The sequence below is a fragment of the Clarias gariepinus genome, chromosome 28 (assembly GCF_024256425.1).
Source record: "Clarias gariepinus isolate MV-2021 ecotype Netherlands chromosome 28, CGAR_prim_01v2, whole genome shotgun sequence".
NCBI classification, from domain to species: domain Eukaryota; kingdom Metazoa; phylum Chordata; class Actinopteri; order Siluriformes; family Clariidae; genus Clarias; species Clarias gariepinus.
In genome coordinates this window covers 19,194,434-19,217,662 of record NC_071127.1, presented here as the reverse complement: position 1 = coordinate 19,217,662, position 23,229 = coordinate 19,194,434, and the positions used below count along the sequence as shown (strand labels likewise).

At 43.2% G+C, this 23,229-nt stretch overlaps 1 protein-coding gene across 1 annotated transcript in view; it reads left to right on the top strand.

Moving 5' to 3' along the window:
• The window catches only part of arid1ab (AT rich interactive domain 1Ab (SWI-like)), a 45,566-nt gene extending 23,449 nt beyond the window's left edge, over positions 1-22,117 (top strand). Inside the window, exons 5-20 of the mRNA XM_053489853.1 lie at positions 8,805-9,033; positions 9,188-9,277; positions 9,886-10,053; positions 11,189-11,501; positions 12,781-12,920; positions 13,713-13,804; positions 14,004-14,213; positions 16,243-16,441; positions 16,754-16,886; positions 17,005-17,180; positions 17,457-17,598; positions 18,240-18,353; positions 18,449-18,542; positions 18,699-19,530; positions 19,642-19,772; positions 19,894-22,117. Of these exons, the coding sequence (XP_053345828.1) occupies positions 8,805-9,033; positions 9,188-9,277; positions 9,886-10,053; positions 11,189-11,501; positions 12,781-12,920; positions 13,713-13,804; positions 14,004-14,213; positions 16,243-16,441; positions 16,754-16,886; positions 17,005-17,180; positions 17,457-17,598; positions 18,240-18,353; positions 18,449-18,542; positions 18,699-19,530; positions 19,642-19,772; positions 19,894-21,735 (4,905 nt within the window). The 3' untranslated portion in view covers positions 21,736-22,117. The remainder of the gene's footprint in view (positions 1-8,804; positions 9,034-9,187; positions 9,278-9,885; positions 10,054-11,188; positions 11,502-12,780; positions 12,921-13,712; positions 13,805-14,003; positions 14,214-16,242; positions 16,442-16,753; positions 16,887-17,004; positions 17,181-17,456; positions 17,599-18,239; positions 18,354-18,448; positions 18,543-18,698; positions 19,531-19,641; positions 19,773-19,893) is intronic.
• Positions 22,118-23,229: the final 1,112 nt, after the last annotated feature.

Below are 23,229 nucleotides of genomic sequence, written 5' to 3'. Positions count from 1 at the left end.
AATACAAAACCCTCCTGTGAGTCTCGAGCATTCAAGAACCCAAAACGAAAAGCTACTGACGGAGGGTGAAGAGTGAGACGCTGGTGCGCCGGAACAGGCTCGACTCGTTCAGCCGGTCGGGTACCTCATTCTTCCTGCTTCGCCTGGCAGCGTGCGAGCGTTTAACTTCACCTGTGTTTTGTATTTTGATCCCGAACTGAGTACGGCGCGAACGTGAAGTACGTTTGGTGACTGTTAGTTAAAGTATCAGAACCTCAAGAAGAAGAAAAAAAACAAATTTTAGTTTTAGTGCAGAATCAGAATAACGAAGAATTAATTAAAACACTTCCTGCTTATATCTTGTGCGTCATTTATAACATCACAGAGACGCCTGAATATGGTTATTTCTGTAGATGCTGCTAATTGGCCGATTCTCGTTGTAATAAGTAACGCGATCAATACGAATGCGCTCTAATAGCTTACTGTTGCCATAGTGACCGCTCATACACACTCCAAGCAGTTTCATATTATTAATAATGCAGATTTAAAATGTGTTGGGTTGTACGTTGTTACTGTGGTCATGTGGTTAACATTGATTGATTTATATAACATTTGTGGGCGGAGTTTCAGCTCTAAGAGCTCAGGACGAGTTCCCCAGACGGTGAGCCGCGTTAAGTGTGAGTGTCTCGCCTCAGTTTGGTGCGTCTCCCCGGTTGTGTGCGCGGCCGTATGCAAAAAAAAAAAAAAAACACCAAACAGCTCCTATCCTTACTGTTGTTCTCCATTTTTTTTTTAGTTCTTTTTTTTTTTTAGTTTCAGGTTGGTGGCAATACTGCCACCTACTGGACTGGAGTGTCCACCAGAAGATGTCAGGAAAAATTCTGAATATAATCAATCACAACAACCAAAGATTTAAAGAAGTTGAAATGAGTGAACGGTTTTCCTCTGATTCACAGCTCTAGTGTGTGTGTGTGTGTGTGCCAGGCTTGTGAGAGCACAACGGTTTATTACTGCTAAAAGAGCAATAAGATAAGGACAGGAACTCGCTCGTCTCTCAGATGAACTCTGAGTACCTTTTCTGCACCACTTTAAGAGGTCAGAGGCCAGGGATTGTAGAATCACCCAAACTGTGTTTTTTGTTAATAAAATGAATATTATATATTATTGTTTAAGCCTTTGAGTCTATACGTGTAATAACACACTGCAGCATGCGGTTCTACTGGAATCAACTTCACATCACACTCACTGAAGTGAGCACCGAAGAGTGGACTGTGTGCTAGTGTTTACATACGGCACCGCAAACACGCAACAAATCTTTCAAATAGAAATAAGAACATGAGAAATGCTTGTTTATGCAGATTTATGGTTTGTTCTGCCATCTTGTGGTGTATTGTAGTACTGCATGTTGTTTGAGTCGCTACATAACCCCCTGCATGGTGTGTTGTTGTTGACACACAAACTATTTACACTGTAGCTCAAAGTTCTTAATCGGTGGTGCAGCATTTATAGGATTTAAGAATAGCGTATTTAAAAAATAATAAAATGTATTATAATTCCAGGCTTTTCTCACAGCTCATTATCTTAAATCTATATCAATTCAAATTAGGATAATAATTATTACAGTGGTTGAGCGGAAAATGTCTTCTGATGCATGTTGCATGTCGCCGTCGTTGTATAATAAAACATTACATAATGCACATGAAGTTTATCACAGAAATAACTGACATTTGCTTGCGTTTGGATTTTTAAGTTGCTGGGCCACAACATGGCAGGTCCTCGTTCTAAAAATAGGCCCAAATGGTGGGAATAGTTTTGCATATTATGAAAAGTATTACACATCCAGGCAGCATGGTGGTTTACTCATGAGGCTACGTCACCTTCAGGGTCAAGGGTTCGACTCTGGTGGAGTTTGTGTGTTTTTCCCCGCACTTAATGGGTTTCCAGTTCCCTTCCACAGCCCAAAGGTTTTTGTTTTTTTGCAATCTAATTCAAAAAGAGAAGGTCTGATTTATTCCACAATGATTACGCATAAAATATAGAAATCTTTTAAATCTTTTAATGAACTTGCATTAGAGAAATTCCTGAAGAGCATGAATTGGCACTGTGGCATCGCTGATGCGTTACTGAACACCATGTTGCTTTGATCGCAGCCTCCAGCTCGTCTGTGCTGTTGGGACGAGTGTTTCTCATTGACATCAGCCCATAGATTGTTTATAGTGTTCAGGTGAGACGAGTTGCTGGTCAGTCACATACAGTCACATCAGTCGTAGTTTTGGCCTGATGGGAAGTCCTGCTGGAAAAGAAAATCAGCATCTGCAAAAAGCTTGTCAGCAGATGGACGCATGAAGTGCTCTTAAATCTCCTGGTAGATGCCGTGTGGACTTTGGACTCAAAAAAAAAAACATAATGGACCAACACCAGCAGATGACATCATGACGACTGTGGAGACTTTACACTGGACCTCAAGCAACTTGGATTATTTGCTTCTCCTCTCTTCATCCAGACTCTGAATGAAATGCAAAATTTACTTTCATCTGTAAAGAGGATTTTGGACCCCTGGGCACCGGTTCAGTTATTGTTCTCACCCCAGGTAAGACACTTCTGATGTCTCTGGTTCAGGAGTGACTTGGCGCTAGCATCAGCATGCACCAGTTGTATCTGATTTCCTGAAGACGTCTGTGCGTGGTGGCTCTTGATGCACTGACTCCAGTCTCTCGTGAATGTGAGGAATCGGTTTTGCTCGACGCTCCTCTGAATAAGGCTGCAGTCGTCTCTGATGCTCGAGCAGCTTTTCCTACCGCACTATTCCCTTCCAGGCAACTCTCCATGAATATGCTTTGATACAGCACTTCCTGTGACTTCTCCTCCTTGTGGAAGGTGTTGATGATCATCTCCTGGAGAACAGTCGAGTCAGCGGTCTCCCCCATGCGAATTACTGAACGAGACTGTGAGGTGCGCGGTGTTTACACTCTATGAAAAGCAATTCACTGACACTTAAAGTTAAATATTCTAATAGTTTGATAGACTGGATGTGTCATCTCCGTGAGCCGTAATCATTAAAATTATAGACGAAAAAATAAAAAGGCTTGAAATGTTCATGAATGCAGGAAATGAGTTGAAGGAGGAGGGGGGAGGGGGGAGGGGGGGGTTAATGGTGGGAAAAATCAGACTGAAGCCTGAGGGACGAGAGACACCAGGCGAGACTGGATCTGAACCCCTTCTTGTGCTACATCTCTCCTTCATCTCCACACCTTCAACACCAGACTTGTGCCACCTCACGCTCTCTCTCTCGGTGTGTGTGTGTGTGTGTGTGTGTGTGTGTGTGTGTGTGTGTGTGTGTGTGTGTGTGTAGCAGCTCACTGCTGTTCTCGGCCCTGTGTTTAGAGCCTGTGTGTGGTTTTGCTCTATTCAGGGTCCGGGGCGTGTTTCCTGTTGCTATTCTGAGGCCTGCGCTTCCTGTCCATGTGCATGCTTTATTCAGATTCAGGGGCTCCTGTCTCTCTTTCTCTCTCTCTCTCTCTCTCTCTCTCTCTCTCTCTCTCTGATTAATGTTGTTTTGTTTTCCTGTTCCTGCTCACGTGTGCTTTTTGTCTTGTGTGAATCATTATTAATTAGAAGAACCGTAGAGTGAAAAAGTCTCAAGTTTGCTTTTAATTAAAAAGAAAAAAAAAACATTTATTTATTTAATTGGCTTCTTTTTCTGTTGGTCTCTCTCTCTCTCTCTCTCTCTCTCTCTCTCTCTCTCTCTTCCATCCCTTGTGTCTCGTTTTAGGTTCCTTCTGTACGTTTTAAATTAAATTATTTTTACACAAAATAAGCTCCTCCCTGATGTCTGAGTGACGCGAGTGGAGCGTGAGAATAGTTGGCTTGAAGAAGCTTCCGCTCAATCAGAGACATTAAACTGTGTCCTGTGTCCTCCTTCATCTCTGAGCTGTGTGTGTGTGTGTGTGTGTGTGTGTGTGTTTCCGCTGGACCATGTGACTCATTTCAATTAATAACCCCCTCATCCTCCACCTCCTGTTCCCATCATGGTGCGCTGTGGAACTCGGAGTCCCTTCCCCGCGTCTGGTTCGAGCGAGTGTGATGAAGTCGCGCGGTGTCACGATGAGCGCCGCTGCCTAGTGTGGAAACGTAGGGAACTCCCTACCTAGTGCACTTCCCAATAGTGTAGGGTTGTGTAATTTTGCAGATATGTAGTGTTTATTTATTCTTATTATTTCCTCACTTGTTAAGGCTGCACTCGAGATTAAAAGTATTGGCACACGGTGGTGTTTGAACCTCGAATCGCTGTCATGTAGTGTAGTCTAGTGTAGTGTACTGTAGTGTAGTGTCACATGCAGGGATTTATTTGAAGTATCGCGCTGTGCCTTGTTTACTCTGAGACGAAAGCACTGTTTTAGCTGTAGAGTACGCACACACGCGCGCACACACACACACACACACACACACACACACACTTTAACTGCCACCTTCCATGAGACTGAGTAAAGATGACCGAAATAAACATTGCATTAATGCACTTATTTTTAATAATCTCATTTTAAACATTAATGTCACACTCGAGGTTGTGTTCTGTTGGACTGTTCTGGTTCTGTTCTGGTTCTGTTTGCACGCGGTGATGTGCAGCCTGAGTACTGAAGGCATCACAGCGGTGCTGGTATTCAGTACAACAGCACAACCTCAAGTGATATTGCTTTTATACAACAGTTTCACAAACCGCGTTTATCATCAACAGATTAGTTTGTTTATTTAACCGGTTAGTTTTCTCAGTTAGTGTAATTAACAGGAGTCAGAGTAGTTTTAACTTCTTAACGGTACCCTGTAGCCAGAGGAGAATAAACCCTGAGAAACAGTCCTGAGAAACTGACGAGGTTTACTTTATATTTCTTCTTATTGCACTTCAGAACATCAGCTCTGTTGAAAAAACTAGTGCACTATGTAGGGTGTCCAGTCCAATCCCTCGTTCTCCACATCAAGTAGTGCACTTGATCAGGGGTGGAGATGGATTCGGGACTCAGCCTTGAGTTAGAAAATAGACGGATGGTTAAGAGGTGATTGAGAACGAGTTAGAAGTGATCACTGCGGAGACAGCGGGTTGTTTACGGTGATGTAATGTTATCAGATGTGTCTTCTGTGACTGGAGGTAGTGTAATTTATCAGGTTTGATGGACGTCAACGCCTCGCAGGACACCAGACATCCCTGAACGTTTCCGTGATGGAGAAACATTTAGACGATCGTGACCGGATGTACATTTCTGACCTTATAGATGTTATTCACTAAAATCCGCTCACAGTTTCTGCCAAACTTTTCTACTTCAGTATAAAACAGAACAGTTTCTTCTAGCCCAAGCTGTTGCAGTTCTACTTTTGACCACTAGGTGTGAATATCACTGTAGTCACTATTTGCAGATAATCACTGGTCTGCTTTATTATTATTATTATTATTATTATTATTCCTTTTTTATTTTTAAAGGAAACATCTGTGACTCAGTAGGTCGTGGGGGGCAAATGTGTGTTTAACTGGCAAAATTCTCATCTATAAACTTTTATTTATCGGTTTTATGGTAATTTTACATCTTTTTGTTTTGTTTGTTTATTATTTTTTTTTAATATAAAGATGCGGTTGACCAATATTTCACCCGTCACATGTACATGGTCACATGGTCGGCTGTGGTGTGTGTGTGTGTGTGTACAGTGGTGAAGCGCAGTAATGGCTGCTGTTTGAGACCGGACCTCTCCCTCCTCCTCCTCCTCCTCCTCCACACTGGCTCTGTAGCGCAGGAGCGCCCTCTATTGGAGGAATTCTATGCTGCAAAGTTTCAGCTCATGTGCTCTGCTTAGTGACTCCGGTGCAGATTTATTAAGTTAATCACGTTTTGTTTATTTGTCATATGCATGTCAACACAGGAGCGTACAGTAATGCTGTACTCGTATAGAACCTTGTGAGAACTTTGCGGGTTGTTTCCGGTCTGACGTCACAACCGGACGGTACATGCTCGCGGGTCGGTGACGTCGGCTCTGAAAGCAGAAGTGCAAAGCGTTAGTTTGTAAAGCAAGTTCTTTACTAGTTTAGTAAGCCAGTGAAAGTCAACCCTGCTCGGTTACTATGGCAACGTGTGCTGATGAACACACCTGCTCTTGTGGAAGCTCGAGTGTAATGCGTGTTGCTGTAGTCTCTTCACCTGCTGGAAATATTAAACACTGAAGGTACCACGAGGGGTGTTCGAGTCAAAGCAGGACTTTTGATTGCATCAGTGGATTACAGAAATAGTTTTTAACTCGTGTTCTGTTATTCTGCACATTGTTTTTTTTTTATCAGATTTATGTCTGAATCGCCGAATTCCTTTAATGGCCCAACCATGTAGAAATGTCATAGATCAGGACTGTACGGGGACGTGGCAACAACTCCCAGAGTTCCTGAAATGACATTAACCCCCCCCCCCCCCCCCCCCCCCCCGAGTTTGCAGGAGAGACTCGGACTCATGACATGCTGATAGTGACGGCACTGACCGTGTGTGTGTGTGTGTGTGTGTGTGTGTGTGTTTGCGCTGATGAATAGCTGAGAGAGCAGGACAGACTGAAGTCTAATGTGAGGGAAGTGTGAAGGTGTTGAAGTGTAAACAGAAGTGTGTGTGTGTGTGTGTGTGTGTGTGGTTTGACCAAGGAAGGGGATGAGAAAACTGAGTGTGTGTGAGCTGAGGTCATTTACAGTCTGTGACCTTATGAACCTGCTCTATACACACACACACACACACACACACACACACACACACACACACACACACACACACACACAGACAGACAGACAGTAATGTTACCTCATTATGTCACATTGGCCGCAGTAACCAGAGTAAACCCTGTTGCCCAACGCTGCTGTAGTTCTCTATCTAATGCTCTGTACTGTGTGTGTGTGTGTGTGTGTGTGTGTGTTAACTGTTTAAATGTTATATAAAGTCCTGTTTATTAAGTGCGTTAAACATCTGCCTCCTAAGAGCAATCAGGAAAAATCCCTTCGGTTGCGTTTCATGTATTTATTCATTTTAATTTCTGTACGTTTGCGCGTGAAGTGGTTAAATGTTGCAGTTCCTCTATAGTCCTGCAGGTGGTGCACTTTAAACTCTATATACTGCCGCACAGTTTGTTTAGAATTGTAATAAAATTGACAGAAAAAAAAAGTTATCTATCGGGTTGGATCAGGATATTTCCAGAAATATAATACAGATAGAACCGGCTGCGAGGTTCCGTGATGACGTCGTCTCGGAGGTTCTCCGGCGGTTCCCGCTGGGTGATGCTAGTTTTCCAGTAAGCCATCACAAGCCGTGACATTTTCGAACGTTGCACATGAAGAAACCTGAGAAGTATTTTTTCCTGGTGTAAAGTAGACATGATGCGATCCTCATCCTTCATCCTCGAGTGTACAAACGTCACCTGATCGTTTATTTTAAAAACTCAATCGCGTACACCGCAAACCTTACAAACCTGATAATGCGTAAAAATAATTCAAGCAATCAAGACTCTTCATATAGAAATGTTACCAGGAGTAACTTTGTTGTTTATTGTAGAGTCATGTATCCGGCGCGTTTCCTTTAAATTATGATCATCACTTTATTTAGAAGGTAAAACAGCTGTAAGGTGTGAAAGTCTTGATCACATGATCATTTAAAATGTAATGCTGTGAAAATCCCACTTTCACTTCTAGTTCTGTTTTTGGTATAAAGTGTGTGTGTGTGTATAGAGGCTGAGCTCTGTGGATGTGTGTGATGAGTGGGGTGTGTGTGTGTGTGTGTGTGTGTGTGTGTCTATAGAGGCTGAGCTCTGTGGATGTGTGTGATGAGTGGGGGGTGTGTGTGTGTGCTCGGACAGAGACGGCGCTGACTCTGATGAGCGCTCAGTTCTGGTGAATGGAACGTTCAGGATGGGGGAGTTTGCCAGCCTCGTCTTGTGCAGTCAGCAGTTTGTCCTGCTGATAGCGCCGCTGAGCTGCTGCAGCACAATGGGGTGGGGTGGGTGTGTGTGTGTGTGTGTGTGTGTGTGTGTGTGTGTGATGTTTGTGTACATATCAGGGGTGTGAAACATGGCCCGTGGGCTGCGTCCGGCCCGATGGCGTCTCTAATCTGGCCTGGTGTGTGGCGTTAGAGTCCGTCAGTACGCTTCCACGTCCACCTCGGACATTAAACTGGACTCTGTGTAAAGACACAACAGGGGAGTCAATTTATTCATTAAAAAAATTAATAAAGGTAAGGTATGTCTAACAATACGTCTGCTTTAGTGTGTGTGTGTGTGTGTTGTGTTTAAGTTCCCTCTGTAAGGCTCGTCCAGTCTGACTAAGCGTCTCTCATCCTGGGTTTCATCAGCCAGGTTGTTTGTGTTGTTTTTTTTTTTTTTTAAATAGCATCTGGATCCGTTTCAAGTGCAGAGTCACAGCCGTCTGGGCCGCGGCCCGTCTGAGGGAAGTGTGAGATTTCTGTGGAAGTACTTGGCCAGTGACCAGCGCGCGTGTGTGTGTGTGTGTGTGTTTAATGCTCATTTTTTTCCTCCTCTTTATCCTGACTGGTCCTGATGTTCCCTTAAACCTGAGACAGTTGAGTGTGTAAACCCAGCGTTCCCATGCCTTCACACACTTGGCTATTAAACATTATCCGAGTTAAACCATAAAATCTTAAAACACCTAAAAATTCTTTTTCTTTAGTGAATGAGCACGACGGGCTGAGTATGATCAGAGGAGTTTGATTTGTGCTCCGTGTGTCCGCGTTGTTGTGAGTTTATACGCATCTTTAATGAGGATTTCTTTGGATTCGTCTCATCACTCCATCTGTCTGTTTCAGGACCTGGGCTCTATCGATGACCTGCCCACGGGTACGGAGGGGGCGCTGAGTCCGGGGGTCAGCACATCAGGGGTCTCCAGCAGTCAGGGCGAGCAGAGCAACCCAGCCCAGTCACCTTTCTCCCCACACACCTCTCCTCACGTACCGGGCATCCGTGGGCCTTCGCCATCGCCTGTAGGCTCGCCCGCCAGTGCCACCACTTCTCGCACTGGACCCCTTTCACCCGCTGGTGGGCACCTGACCTCTCTTTAATTACAGATATAAAACTCTATATGTATGTTTGATCAAATCAGGCAATATACAGTGAAGGGTCTAATAAAACATGCTGTTTGCTTAAACTTTTGTGATATTAATTTGTTTAATTCCGTGTCGGCCATTTTCAGGAAGTCAGATGCCTCCCAGACCTTCCAGCGTCCAGTCGGATGGAATCCTGCATTCTTCTATGAACCAGGCTGCTGTGGGCCAGGATAGAGGTGAGGCAGTCGAGAAACTCCTCTACAGCACTCATCTTTCTCTCAAAACCACTTTTTTCTAGAAGATAACTTCAGCCAGAACCTGCACTAATCACTCTGGGTTCTGATTCTCACCGCTGAGACCAGCAAAGGCGTCGTCCCAAAGGCGTCGTCCCAAAGGCGTCGTCCCAAAGGCGTCGTCCCAAAGGCGTCGTCCCAAAGGCGTCGTCCCGAATAATGATCAAAAGCAATAGATAAATCCCTGATTGGATGAGAAATCCGTAGCTGTAGATGAGTTTTTAGTACCCAGGTGTGTCTGATGTCAGGAACTTCTGCGCGGGAGTCTTAAAAAAAAAAAAAAAAAAAAAGACCTACTGTATAAATGTGTGTGATATAAATCAACATCCTGTGTGTATGTACAGTGCCTCGGGTTTCTTCTTTATTTAATATCATGTTTGTTTTGTATACAGTATAACTATTTAATACAATTACTTTCGATTAAGCTAAAGGAAATTTCCAGTTTTAATTGTCGTTTCTATAGTTAAGAACATTAACACCGTAAGTATTTACGTGGTACAGGCGCATGCAGCCAACTTTCTTAACCATTCCTTGTTTTTTTGTTGCTGTAGTCTACATGCGGAACACACAGATGCCTGCTTACGGCTCGCCTCAGCCCGCGTCTGCCTTATCCCCACGCCCATCATCTGGAGGCCAAGTGCATGCTGGGATGGGTCATTATCCTCAAAACAACTCCATGGGCAATTACGGGCCACAGGGAGCACAGTACGTTCCCCAAGGTAACAATAGAAACAACAGAAATGTTTCCTTACAAAATAAATTTCTGACAACTAAATAAGTAAGTTTGATTTTATACACAAAGTCTCGTGTCCGAGGGGGTTGTTGGGAATTCCACGGTCTGGTTATGGTATTCCCGGCAACTCCAACCCCTCTGGCGCCATCTGCTTACGTTGCACCAAAGTCAAAGCATTTCGTTGGGTGTCTCAGCTAGAATTGTCCACGTGATGGTCTGAAGGCAAAATGCACAATCAGAATAATTTCCTTTCTTTTCACACAACGACATGTCAACTGCATGTGCAAATATCGTGCATGGGCCACGGCACCCTTTGGAAAGAAGAGCAAGTTTATCCGCGATAAAGTAGCGACCTACCGGACGTGATGCTTTTACCTTACCTGTGTACTCGATCATTTTATAGTTTTTCTGTTCGAGTGTAAACCTTGTCCAGTCAGATGGACTTCAGACGTGTTCTAGAGATTTTTTTAAATGGATTCACCTGAGCTCAGTTTAGTCCAGGGTCCAAGCACCAGGCGAAGATCGTTTTCATATTAGGGACCCGCCATCGTTTTGAACTACACTTGACCCCAAACTCATTTCCGTCACTATGCAAAAAACGTGGTCTCGAGCATAAATACAGCGACACGGATCGAAGTCGATACGTCATCAGCGCCATCGTTCTCCTCCATAATCTTAGTGCATGTGTAGTACGCACCACTCTCTTCCTTTGACCTACGTGGCTAGAGCCGAGGACGTAGAAGGACACGGGAGTGGTGTTCTCAATGTTTTTCTTTTTCCCCTCAAAATATCATAAATATTAGGCGTAGTGTGAAGATTGACTTAATTGTCATCTTCACTGTATAATCGAGGCAGGCAAACCAGTTAGGTGCGTACTGCCCCCTGCTGTACCGGAGAATTTAAATACACAAATTCGGCTTTGAGTTTTAGGATTAACTTAGGCGGATACCTCTGATACGGACCTCTGTGCTTTAGAAGCAGACTGTGTCTGTAGATCATGTGACTGTCAAACACACACACTTATTAAATTTCCCTCTAATTGTTGCTGTCTGATAACACATCAGCTGCCAGTCTGCGTCTGTTTAAATGTCCATCTTCACCGTTTCCACTCTCTCCCGCAGGCTACCCGAGACAGCCAGGCTACAGTGGCATGCCTGGTCCTAACTACCCTGGTGGTCCAAACATGGGCAGCCCGATAAACCCCATGTCAGGGCAGGCAGGAGGTGGCGCGTACAGCGGGATGCCTCCCGGGCGCATGGTGCCGGGGCCAGGACAGATGGGCTCAAGGCCGTACGGCCCGGGAATGAGTCCCAACATGGCGGGCATACCGCCTCAAGTGGCCTCAGGCATGTGCCCTCCACCTGGCATGAACAGAAAACCGCAGGATCCGTCCTCAGCGGGCATGCACCACGGTCCGGCAAACTCCGTACATGGGTAGGATTCTTTACTGAAAATATGCTTCGAGCTCAGCGTCTCCCGTGGAAACGTGGTACTTTCTGTAAATAATCAGCTAATCCAGAACTTCCTAAATGAGCCTGTAGCTAACTCTATTTTATTGCTTAGAATTTTAGAGTCTTGCTTGTAATTGTTAATGTGTGTGTATATATATATAAATTAATCAGTTACAGTATTTTCTGATGATAGAGTTATTGATTAACTAACGTACTGTATAGTGGGTGTTATGGTGTAATACCTCTACACGTTGTTTTGGAAATGAGCCTGAAAATGATTTTTTAAGTCATTTCAAATACACACACTTTTCTCTCTCTCTCTCACACATGGCTTTATTCTCCCTTTATTCTTTACACAAACCCCACACAGGTCTTCATCCCCAATACTCACCTGTTTAAATCACAACCTCAATACCGCTGCCTTTAGTTTTGTGATGTCACATAATTTGCATTATACAGAAAAAAAATATGCTTCTTTAAAAAAAAATATATATATATATATATATTAGTGCTGTCAATCGATAAAAAAAAAATTAACTAATTAATCACACAATTTTTTGCAATTAATCGCGATTAATCACAATTAAAAGACTGAAAAGTTTTGGATATGTAAATGTAAATAATTAATGTAAACTCAAGACAATAAAACTATTTAAATTCAAATATGATTGTTTATTGGAATTTTTGTTTAACTTGTAACACAGATTTTTTCATGTAAACAACATACCTGCAATAAACCATCAATATTCTCCAAATTAACTGTTGGCTTGAAAGCCATATTTATTACAGAAATAAAAACACAGGTATGTGCCATTTGTGTCATTTGAATTTCAAAACAATCAATGCAATTTACATTGGCGAGGCCCTGTAGAGTTTGTTTCGGTGGGGTGTTTTATATGTCAAAGACGAATTACTTCTGTGGTATTTAAATTCGGCTTTGCAAAATGTACAGATTACTTTTGTTTTATCCACAGAACCATCCGGCAGAGTTTTATACTGAAACTTTCCGTCTAAAAGTCCTTCCTTGGTCTTATCCATACTTCTTTGCACGTTGAACACACGTCGGCCACAACAGGAAAAAAAAAAAACTGCAACCGCGTTAATTGCGTTAAATTTTTTTAATGCGTTAAATATTTAAAATTAATCGCATGCGTTAACGCACTAATTTTGACAGCACTAATATATATATATATATATATATATATATATATATATATATATATATATATATATATATTAAGTGAATAACTTGCTTTCCCCAGGCCCGCTGGTTATCCCGCTATGAACCAGGCCATGATGGGAGCCGGGCCTCCGTATGCACCACCTATAAACAGCATGCACGGGATGATGAACCAGGCAGGGCCGTACCCCATGGGGGGCAGCGTGGCCAACAACTCAGCAGGTGAGCACCACTCAGCATGGAGCTTTATTACACAGTGCCACAGAGATCTATTATAATGTTTTTACCTGTTGTGTTTCTGACTGAAGCATTATTCCAGCGTAAAAGTGTAAATCTGGCATCAGACATGGCAGGTTTGATTTATGGCTGATACTTCAGCTATCTGTAGCCGGGAGCCTAGAGAGAGCGGATTGACCGCGGGATGGCACACTCGCTCCACATCAACCATGGCGATTTCTCATGCAAGTGAAAGGGATTGAATAGCGCTGTCCTCCGAGGGTGTTACGCTGCCGAATAACAGCAATTTGAAATGATGCAGTCGGCGGTTTCAGTTGTGGCGAAGGAAGCATGTTTTAGCTTCGTCCACCCTCATGCTAGGCGTCCATGATGACATGTTGGAATTGGACCACTAACTAAACTAGGGTTTAGTCTTTTAAGACCTAGACCTTTAGGGTCCTGATCTTTTATTTTCAGGAATTCTTCATACGGATAAATACAGAAGTGAGTTCCGAGTGTCTGGTGCTTTCACACCGTTTATTCTGGAGCTGTTGGTTATTGTTATTTTCTAAAAGGAAAGAATAATTTAATCTGTTTGTGGGAGCTTCAGCAAGGCTCAGATTTGTTGGGTCTTCTGGCATTGATTCTGCTTTGCTATTTTTTATAAATGTAAAACATCGTTGAAGGATTCTTTATTACAAGTTGTTGGGAACCTTTTTGTCTGTTTCTGAGAAGTACGTAGGTAAATAGAGGAACGTAAACGCATGTGGTGCACAAACTCCTGCTTCTGTTCTGCAGGTATGGTGCCCAGCCCCGAGTTGGAGAAGATCAACCAAAACCAGAAGATGAATAATAAAGCCGATGGGACTCCGAAAACCGAATCAAAAAAGGTAAGGAGCCGTCACTGAGTCGTGGCCTTTAAGACTAAATAAACGCTAATATTTTGGTTTTAGTGAAATATTTCTCATGTTGTATTACTTGAATATTCACTTTCTTCCATTTGAAAGATTTCTTGATGAACAGTTAATCTTTTTCTGTTTGTTTATTAATTTTTTTTGTTTATTTCTTCTCCCCCTGCTGCCTCTGTAGAAGTCCAATTCGTCCACCACCACAAATGAGAAAATCACTCGTCTGTATGAGCTGGGTCCTGAGCCCGAGAGGAAGATGTGGGTGGACCGGTACCTGGCGTTCGCCGAGGAGAAAGCCATGGGCATGACGAACCTGCCGGCGGTGGGACGCAAGCCTCTCGACCTCTTCCGTCTCTATGCGTCTGTTAAAGAGATCGGCGGCCTTATGCAGGTGTGTACCACTGAAGAGCATTTGTTTTAGGAGCTTTTGTCTCAGAATTTGACACGAACATAAGGGATGAGAATCATGGGGAGCGTGCGATACTGGTGCCGATTCTTTAAAGTTCTCAACTTTAAGTATTATTTCTTTATTTACCAGCTTCACAGTTTCTTCCGCAAATGCCTTTAAAGTCTTGAACACGTATGGTTCAACTGTGAGCACATGGGTGGCACGCACAGCTTCAAACACGCATTTCCAGAAGAATTGGGGCTCGAGGTGTTTGGAGACTTGTGTAATAAGTGGGTTTAAGACTAATTTGAGTTTACATGCAGAATTTTTAACATAAAACTGCATTTCTGTTGCACCACTCCAATTCCAGAGTGCACAAGATTCTGTTATATCGTAGGCTGATCAGTTATAAAGTACAGTGAAATCTTGAATTGCGAGTAACGCGGTTTGCAAGTGTTCCATAAGACGAGCAAAGATTTTTAAATACATTTGGATTGGAAAACGAACAAGTCTTGGTTCACAGGTATTATATATCATGCATGCGCTTCTTGTTTTATCGCCTAACGTCACATAATTTTTTCTCTCTCTTGGCCTGCGGAATTGTGGGTAATCGTCCCCCGCTGGGTCTTAGTGCGCGTCTCTTACTGGTATAATCAACATTAATGCGTGCATGTACTGTTTACTATAACACTGTGACCGTGTGCGTGCATGTAAAACATATTTTATTTTGTGTCTGTGTGCGTGTGTGTACAGCGCGTGTGTAAAGCAAAAGCAAGTCTCATTAGAGAGGTTAAAGATCCATTTTCTCTTTCTGCTCAAGACTCAGCCTGCTCTGAGTGTCTGTGTGCGTCATTGGACACCGTGCCACACACACACACACACACACACACACACACACACACACACACACACACAGACCCATCCTACTTTCACCTTCACAGACACACACACACTTTTTATCTCTGCTCTACACACAAACACTGCTCTGTCGTGATTCTTTTCAACGGTAAAGTGCAGGTTAATTTGTTTTATTTGTTCGAATAATTTGAGTTTCTATTATTTCTTATGGGAAAATTCAGTTTGGTTTACAAGTGGTTTGAAATACGAGCCCACTTCCCGACTGAATTATGCTCGTAATCTGAGGTTCCATTGTATTGAGAGCCTTAAAAAATTTGATCTGTGTCACATTTAGGGTTTTAAAAAAAGTCACTTCAGGCTGTTAATGTGCCTCAGTCTCAAATCTCTTGTAGACTGGAGTTTTTCTTCTGTGCTGCCGTGTATTTGGTCTGATCCATATTGCCTTCAAGCCTGACTACTTTCCTAGTCCCTGCTAATGAAGTGCTCGTACACACACCCTGCACCATGCTTCATTGTGCGGTGCTGTTTTAGGGTGATTAGCGGTGTCGGTTTTTAGCTCCCAGTAGAGCTTTGTGCCGATTCCAACGTGTTTTACTTCTTATCAGACCGGAGAAATGGTATCCATATTTACTGAGTCCCCTGTGTGCTTTTTACAAACTCCTACCATGATTTTATAAGCTGTTTTACAGCAATTCAGTTTAATTGTATTCAGTTTGATTTTTCAAAATTCCCAGTGATGATCTGTGGAAGAACTTGAAGAACCAGTTTAGGACAATAACATTAAACGGATTTAAATGTGCGCTTAAAGCTGGTTCCCCGTGGTCTTTGTGAAACAGCGGTGTTACAAATATACAGTATCCAGGTGAGATTATATAGTGAAGTGGACTTTGAGTACAGAAAGTCCAACCAGAATAGAGCATCAGGACAAATCCGGCAGGTTCAGAGGGTGTGAGCAATCACAGCAGGAGAGGTGTGGAGCTCGGTTCAGATGTTCTACAGCCATGGTGTTGGGACCAGATGTCACTAGCTGTAGAAAATAGATAGGCCAGATATAAGTAGGTACAGAATAGAAAAGGTTGTATGCCAGTGGATGCTGAGCCTGATGACCGTTTTGGATATTCTTTGAAAAATCATTCTTTCTTTGACTCTGTGACCTCCTTCCTCTGTTTTTCAGGTAAACAAGAACAAAAAATGGAGGGAGTTGGCGACAAACCTAAATGTTGGAACCTCCAGTAGCGCAGCTAGCTCCCTAAAGAAGCAGTACATTCAGTGTCTGTATGCCTTTGAGTGTAAAATCGAGCGTGGTGAGGACCCACCGCCAGACATTCAAGACCCCAAAAAGAACCAGCCGAAGGTACAGCCACCCTCTCCAGGTCAGTGTACAGCCTCATTTCGGGACCTTAGATTCAAGAAGTAGCGAAAATTAAGACATTGAGCCATGAGACATGACATGTTTGTTGAAAAATATATATTTAAAAAATATGATACAAAGCTAGTTCACTACTGAGACCCTTATCAACATGGGTGGCAATAATTCTGCAAATAGAGCCGACAATCACATTGCTCCTAAAATAACTAATAAGTTTTAACTGGTTTGGGATGTTTAGACGGTGAAGATCACGCTGGCAGGTTTTATTATAAGCGAAAGAACACCTGCCTGCACTTACGTCTGTTTCTTTCTCCAGCCGGGTCTGGATCTTTACAGGGCCCTCAGACTCCACAGTCGACTTGCAGCTCCATGACTGAGGGAAATGATTTAAAACCCCCTACACCTGCGTCAACACCCCACAGCCAGATGCCCCCTATGCCCGGTGTGCGGTATGTCCACATTTTTTGTATTTGCTCGTCATGTAAGGCTGATTAGTAAGAGTGTTTTTAAGATGACACCCTTTAGTTTTTATAAAGTAGCAGCTCTTTCTGTCGAATATTTACACAGGAGCAGCGTGAACGTTCAAGACCCATTTGCTGATGGTGGTGACCCTGCCTTTGCTAGACGGAACTCAATGACACCGAACTCCAACTTCCAGCCCGGAATGGGGGGCCCGCCTGATATGATGGGGCGCTTGGGTCCGTACGAGCCTAATAAGGACCCTTTTAGTGGTATGAGGAAAGGTGAGAGCTCTGCTGTTAATTCTTTTGGTACAGCTTGCAACAATACATGAAATACGTCTATTTTTATGTATAGAGGTGACTAGACACAAGTGTTGGTAAAAATCTTTCCTGAAAACCTGAACTGTCATATAGCTATATTTTTGGAAATAAAATACTTGCGACATTGATTTGCTTATCGATATTTATAATTTACAGAATCATTGCTAGGATTGTATTTTGGTTTTAGTATTAAAGGGCTGAGGATGTTACTTAACTATGTGTCTGCTCTACATCTAGCTGGTGAGCAGTTCATGCAGAATCCAGGCCCCACCAGTGGAATGAGTGAGCAATATAGCCGAGGCCCTCCAGGACCTATGGGTAACATGCAGTTAGGTCACAGGCAACAGTATGGACCATATGGACCAGGGTATGACCGGAGGTATGAGCTACTGCCTGAGCTTCTGCACGACACTTTTGCCATGTGCTCACGAAGTCTTGCATTAATCCCAACTATATGTAATATAAATTTTCTTATTTTGATTGTTAATAGAGACATCCCTACTATTGTTATTATTTTCAGAGAGGAAAAACGTGAATTAATGTGGCCTGTACCTCCCCAACAGGAACGCAGGAATTACTTTTCTGAAAAAAAAAAAAAAAAAATTCCTCCTGACAGTTTTCCCCAAATTCCCATTTTTCCAAGGTGGCACTGTGTTGTGGCAAAATGTTCATCTGGGTGTCTTGAATACGATGCAATGATCTCCCGTGCAGACCCACTTTGCTCCCCTCCCCTAGCTTGCTCTTTTTATCATGGGTTTGTTGGGGGAAACACACACATTCTTAAAAAAAAAAAAAAAAAACACTTTTGTAGATTTTTTTTTTTTTTTTAGACCCACACAAAACGTATATGCAATGAAGTGCCAGTACTCCTGTCTTGTTTAAGCTTTATATTGTCAAAATTCTTCACTCTTTCTCTCCTACACACGTGCACGGCCACTCGCCAAAAACAACTTTTTCAATATATAATACACCCATATATCATGGGAAGGGGAAATTTACCCAACAATGTTTTTTTTACAGACAAGATCCAGGCATGAGTCCAGATGGTAGTATAGCTCCTGGAGCTTCACAGCCAAACACCATGCCTTCTGGTGCAGACACGGGGATGTATTCGCCTAATCCACAGCAGCAAAGGTTCACATTATTTCTTGTCATGTTGATCGATATAATAATGTTTATTACCTTGTTCCCAAATGGGAATTGTTTAGCCGTATTTCCTTTTTCTGCAGGCATGATTCCTATGTTAATCAGTACCCTAGCCAAAATGCACCTCCTAGTGGACAATACCCAAGTCAGCAGCCTGGACTGTACCCACAGCAGCCGGTTTGTATCACACTAAAAGCCTATTGCACCAACGTTTATTTATGATTGAGATTATCCAACCCAGAGCTACCAAATGTCATTGTTAATTATCCACTATCCGTTTTTCTGTTTGCCTTTAATGTTAAATAATTTTTTTTTCAAAATTCCATCTTGCAGAATTACATACAAAAGAGGCCTGGAGATGGTGGTTATGGTCCCCCGGCAAAGCGCCATGAAGGGGAAATGTATCCATTCAGTGGCCAGCAGCAACAGGCCCCTCAAGCCTCAAGTGGACCCCAATCCCAACCCCAACAAGAAATGTACAACCAGTATAATGCCTACCCAGGCACAGATCGACGTCCACCTGGTCCACAAAGTCAGTTCCCTTTTGGTTTTGGACGGGACAGGGGACCTAACGCTGGAGGCTCTAACTCTCAGTCCTCTATGCCACCGCAGATGATGGGCAGTCCCTTGCCGTCTGTCCCTGATGGGCCCCAAGGTCCCATGTGGCAAGGAAGAAATGATATGACCTATCCTAACTATCCCAATCGTCAGGGTCCTCCTGCAGTTCCCACTCAAGGTCCAGGGTACCATGCCATGAATCGTTCTGAAGACATGTTACCTTCAGACCAGCGAATCAATCATGAAGGTCCATGGCCGGGTCATGTAAACCAGAGACAGCCTCCTTATGGACCTGGTAGTTCTGGCCCACCCATGTCTAGACCACTACAGTCCAATTTTCAGGCTTCTCAAAATCATATTCCACAGGTATCAAGTCCAGCACCCATGCCAAGAAGCATGGGGAACAGTACGTCTCCCAGCAAGTCCCCTTATATGCAAACTGGGATAAAGATTCAGAAACCTGGATCTGTAGTCCCAGCGTCAAACATAGCCCCACCACCAGTACAGCCTCCCATGATGAGGAGAGATGTAGCCTTTCCTCCAGGGTCCGTGGAGGCGACCCAGCCCATCCTCAAACCACGTCGCCGACTTACGACAAAGGATATTGGTAAGAAGCTGTGTATATATTTTAACATTTTACTTCAGAATAAAATGTGTAGATCAGCTGCTTGATCTTTGTTTTGTGCGTGTTTTTATTTTATTTTATTTTTTTATATAGGAACACCAGAAGCGTGGAGAGTCATGATGTCCCTCAAATCAGGATTGCTGGCAGAGAGCACTTGGGCCTTGGACACCATCAGTATACTTCTTTATGATGATAATAGCATTTCCACCTTCAGTCTTTGTCAGGTGAGATATCTGAAGCACTTCTGATAAACTGGACATATGAATATGGATAAAATTGCCACAAGATGAAAAGCAGAAAAAGAGTGTTTGATTTTTAGCCTGATCATGCTTTATTTTCTTGCAGCTTCCTGGCTTCCTCGAACTCGTTGTGGAGTACTTTCGTAAATGCATCATTGAAATTTTTGGCATCTTAAAAGAATATGAGGTCGGAGATCCAGGGCAGCGAACGCTGATTGACCCAGATGCTCCAGACAATGATATGTCTGATGATGAAATCCCAGATGGATGGCAGATGGATGAGGAAGAGGTCAAAGAGGACAAAATTTGCCAACACATGCCACAGATCCAAATCAAGCATGAGAAGGATGATCATATTCATGACCAAAAATCCAGTGAAAAGTCTGAAGAAGTGAAGTTTCTGGAAATTTCTTCATCTAAAGCCCGTGAGATAACTACTTTCTTACAGGACAGTAGTGCGGAACAAGATAAGCTTAAACAGGCAAGCAAATTTGACAAGCTTCCTATTAAGGTAGTGTGGAAGAAAGATCCATTTGTCATTGGTCGGACCGGCAAATTGGGCCGGCGACAGACTTTTGACAGTGGACTGATTCACTGGAGTGTTGGTGGAGGCGACACCACGGAACATATCCAAACTCGCTTCGAGAGCAAGATGGAGCTGCTTAAACCTCATAAACCGGTGCCTGTAAATACAGTGGACCTGGTTACTGAAAAGCGAAACAAAAATAAAAGAAGCAAACCAGAACTGCAAAATAAGCAACAGTTGGAGTCTCAGCCTTCCTCAGGCCAAGCATTGGAGAAAGAGAACAGCTTAGATGTTGCCAGTGCATCTGCTACCACTATGGACACTGCAGAAGAATCTGTAAGGAATGGCCGGGAGAAAAAGGAGGAGACCAACAAAGATAAGTTCCTGTTTGGAATTGACCCATCACAGAACAGCAACATTAAAATCCTTGAGGATGAGCCACATAGCAAGGATGAGTCCCCATTGTGCACGTTGTCAGACTGGCAGGATGCACTAGCTCGCCGCTGCATATGTGTTTCCAACATTGTCCGCAGTCTCTCCTTCATCCCTGGCAACGACTGTGAAATGTCCAAACACCCAGGCCTGCTGCTTTTACTGGGCCGTGTGGTGCTCCTGCACCACCGGCATCCCGAGCGCAAAGAGGCTCCTGTCACTTATGAGAAAGAGGACGAGGAGGATGAAGGAGTCAGCTGTGAGCAAGATGAATGGTGGTGGGACTGTCTGGAGGTTCTGCGTGAAAACTGTCTGGTCACGTTAGCTAACATCTCGGGCCAGCTGGACCTGTCCATGTACCCTGAGAGTATCTGCCTGCCACTGCTGGATGGTCTTCTTCACTGGGCTGTCTGCCCCTCAGCAGAAGCCATGGATCCCTTCCCTACACTGGGCCTTAATGGATCGGTTTCCCCTCAGAGAATGGTTCTTGAGACCCTTAGCAAGCTCAGCATCCAAGACAATAATGTTGACCTCATTCTGGCAACACCACCCTTCAGTCGCCTGGAGAAATTCTACAGTTCACTGGTACGCTTAATTGGTGACCGCAAGATCCCTGTATGCCGGGAGATGGCAGTTGTGCTGTTAGCCAACCTGGCCCAGGGTGACAGCCAGGCAGCTCGGGCCATCGCCGTGCAGAAAGGCAGTATAGGGAATCTCCTGGGGTTTCTGGAGGACAGTCTAGCAGCCACACAATTCCAACAAAGCCAGTCTTCACTGTTACATATGCAGGGACCCCACATTGAACCCACTAGTGTGGACATGATGCAGCGGGCTGCCCGTGCCCTGCATGCCCTCGCCAAAGTAGAGGAGAACCGCTCCGAGTTTATGTTGTACGAGTCACGACTACTGGATGTCTCTGTATCCCCCCTTCTGAACTCAGGAGTGTCCCACGTCATCTGTGATGTACTGTTTCTAATTGGCCAGTCATGACAGCTGTGGGGCTGAGCGCTTTGTTCTCCTTCTCCCTTCAAATCTGTTTAAACGGAGAAGTGTAACGGCAAAAACTGACTGTCCTTTTTTAATTTATGCAAAAATCACCTCAAATTCCACTGATGGCTATTTCTACTTCTGCTTCTTTCTAAAGGAAGGATTTCACAAAGTGGATTTTACACAGAAATAAAATGAAGAGAAACTAATGTGGATACATTACTTATGACCTTGGGAGATTTTGAAAGGCTTTTTTTTAATGAAATGAAACATAGTTTAAAAAATAATAAAGAAAGAAAACTAACCAAAGTTGCTGTCACATTTACAGTGAATTTGGGGAATAAAGGTGCTCAGTGGTCCTTTGGGTTTACTGGGTTGGCAGATACCTTCGTTTAGAAGCTGTACACTTTCAGACTCTTATTTGTGCTTTAATTGTAACATGGATGATGTATACACTGAGCCCAGGGACCAGGTCATTGGCTGTGAACAGACATCTGTAAATGGAAGGCCTGTACAGTGGATTGTATGACTTTTTTTGTACTGTACACCTTAAAGTGATGAGCTGTAAACATACTGTAATATTAATAATACTGTTTCACACTGAGATAATGCTGAATTGGCAGCAAAAACTGTAGTTTTTAAAATGATTTCGTTCTTATTTAGAGAGCGGGGATAAAGACATTCCCCCCAAAGTATCGTGTACAACACCCCGACCTCTTTATCCCTTGATTGTATGACTTGACCCTCAAAGAAATCACCTCTTAGGACTGGTCTTGAGCTTCAGATGCAGTCCAGGCTGCAATGTAAATAATGATGTACAATATGCTTTTCTCTCTCTCTCTCTCTCTCCCTCACCTTATTGCGCTCTTCACCATTTTTAATCTTTGATTAATTAAAGGTTACACTCAAGATCTCTTCACTGCGCATTGCCATGTGTTTATTTAATTCCCTTCCTCCACATACATCTTGAATATGGATTTTTCCCTATTGATGGTCATCCTAAACACGTTAGTTCACGTGTGGAGAAAGACAATGCATCCAAGGTCTGTGGCTCTAAGTGAGCTTGACGTTTAACCAAATCTAGGCAATTTCTAAAGAAATCATTCCTTACCCCAAAGTGCTATGGATTCTGCACATTTGTATTTCAATGTAGCTAAAAACCTTGATGTTTTTTGGCTTAATGAATATAATTTATTCAGTATGAAATCTTTATACTATATGTTCCACATGTTAAGAATAAATGTATCTTCGTAAGACTTTGTGATTGATTTCTTTGATATCCCTGTAGTTGATTCCATTTGATAGGAAATTCTCATGATGAAACCGTCTACATTTTAGGCATTTTTAGGTAAACTGATTTCTTCAATTGATTCTCATCACCCAGTGAGCAACTAGTGATTAGTTGGCTGTGTTGAGCATAATGTTTGAGCATAATTACTTAAGTTTTTTTGTTGTTGTTTTTAACACCGTCAGTCCTAAGGCTATGTAAGAAAAGAA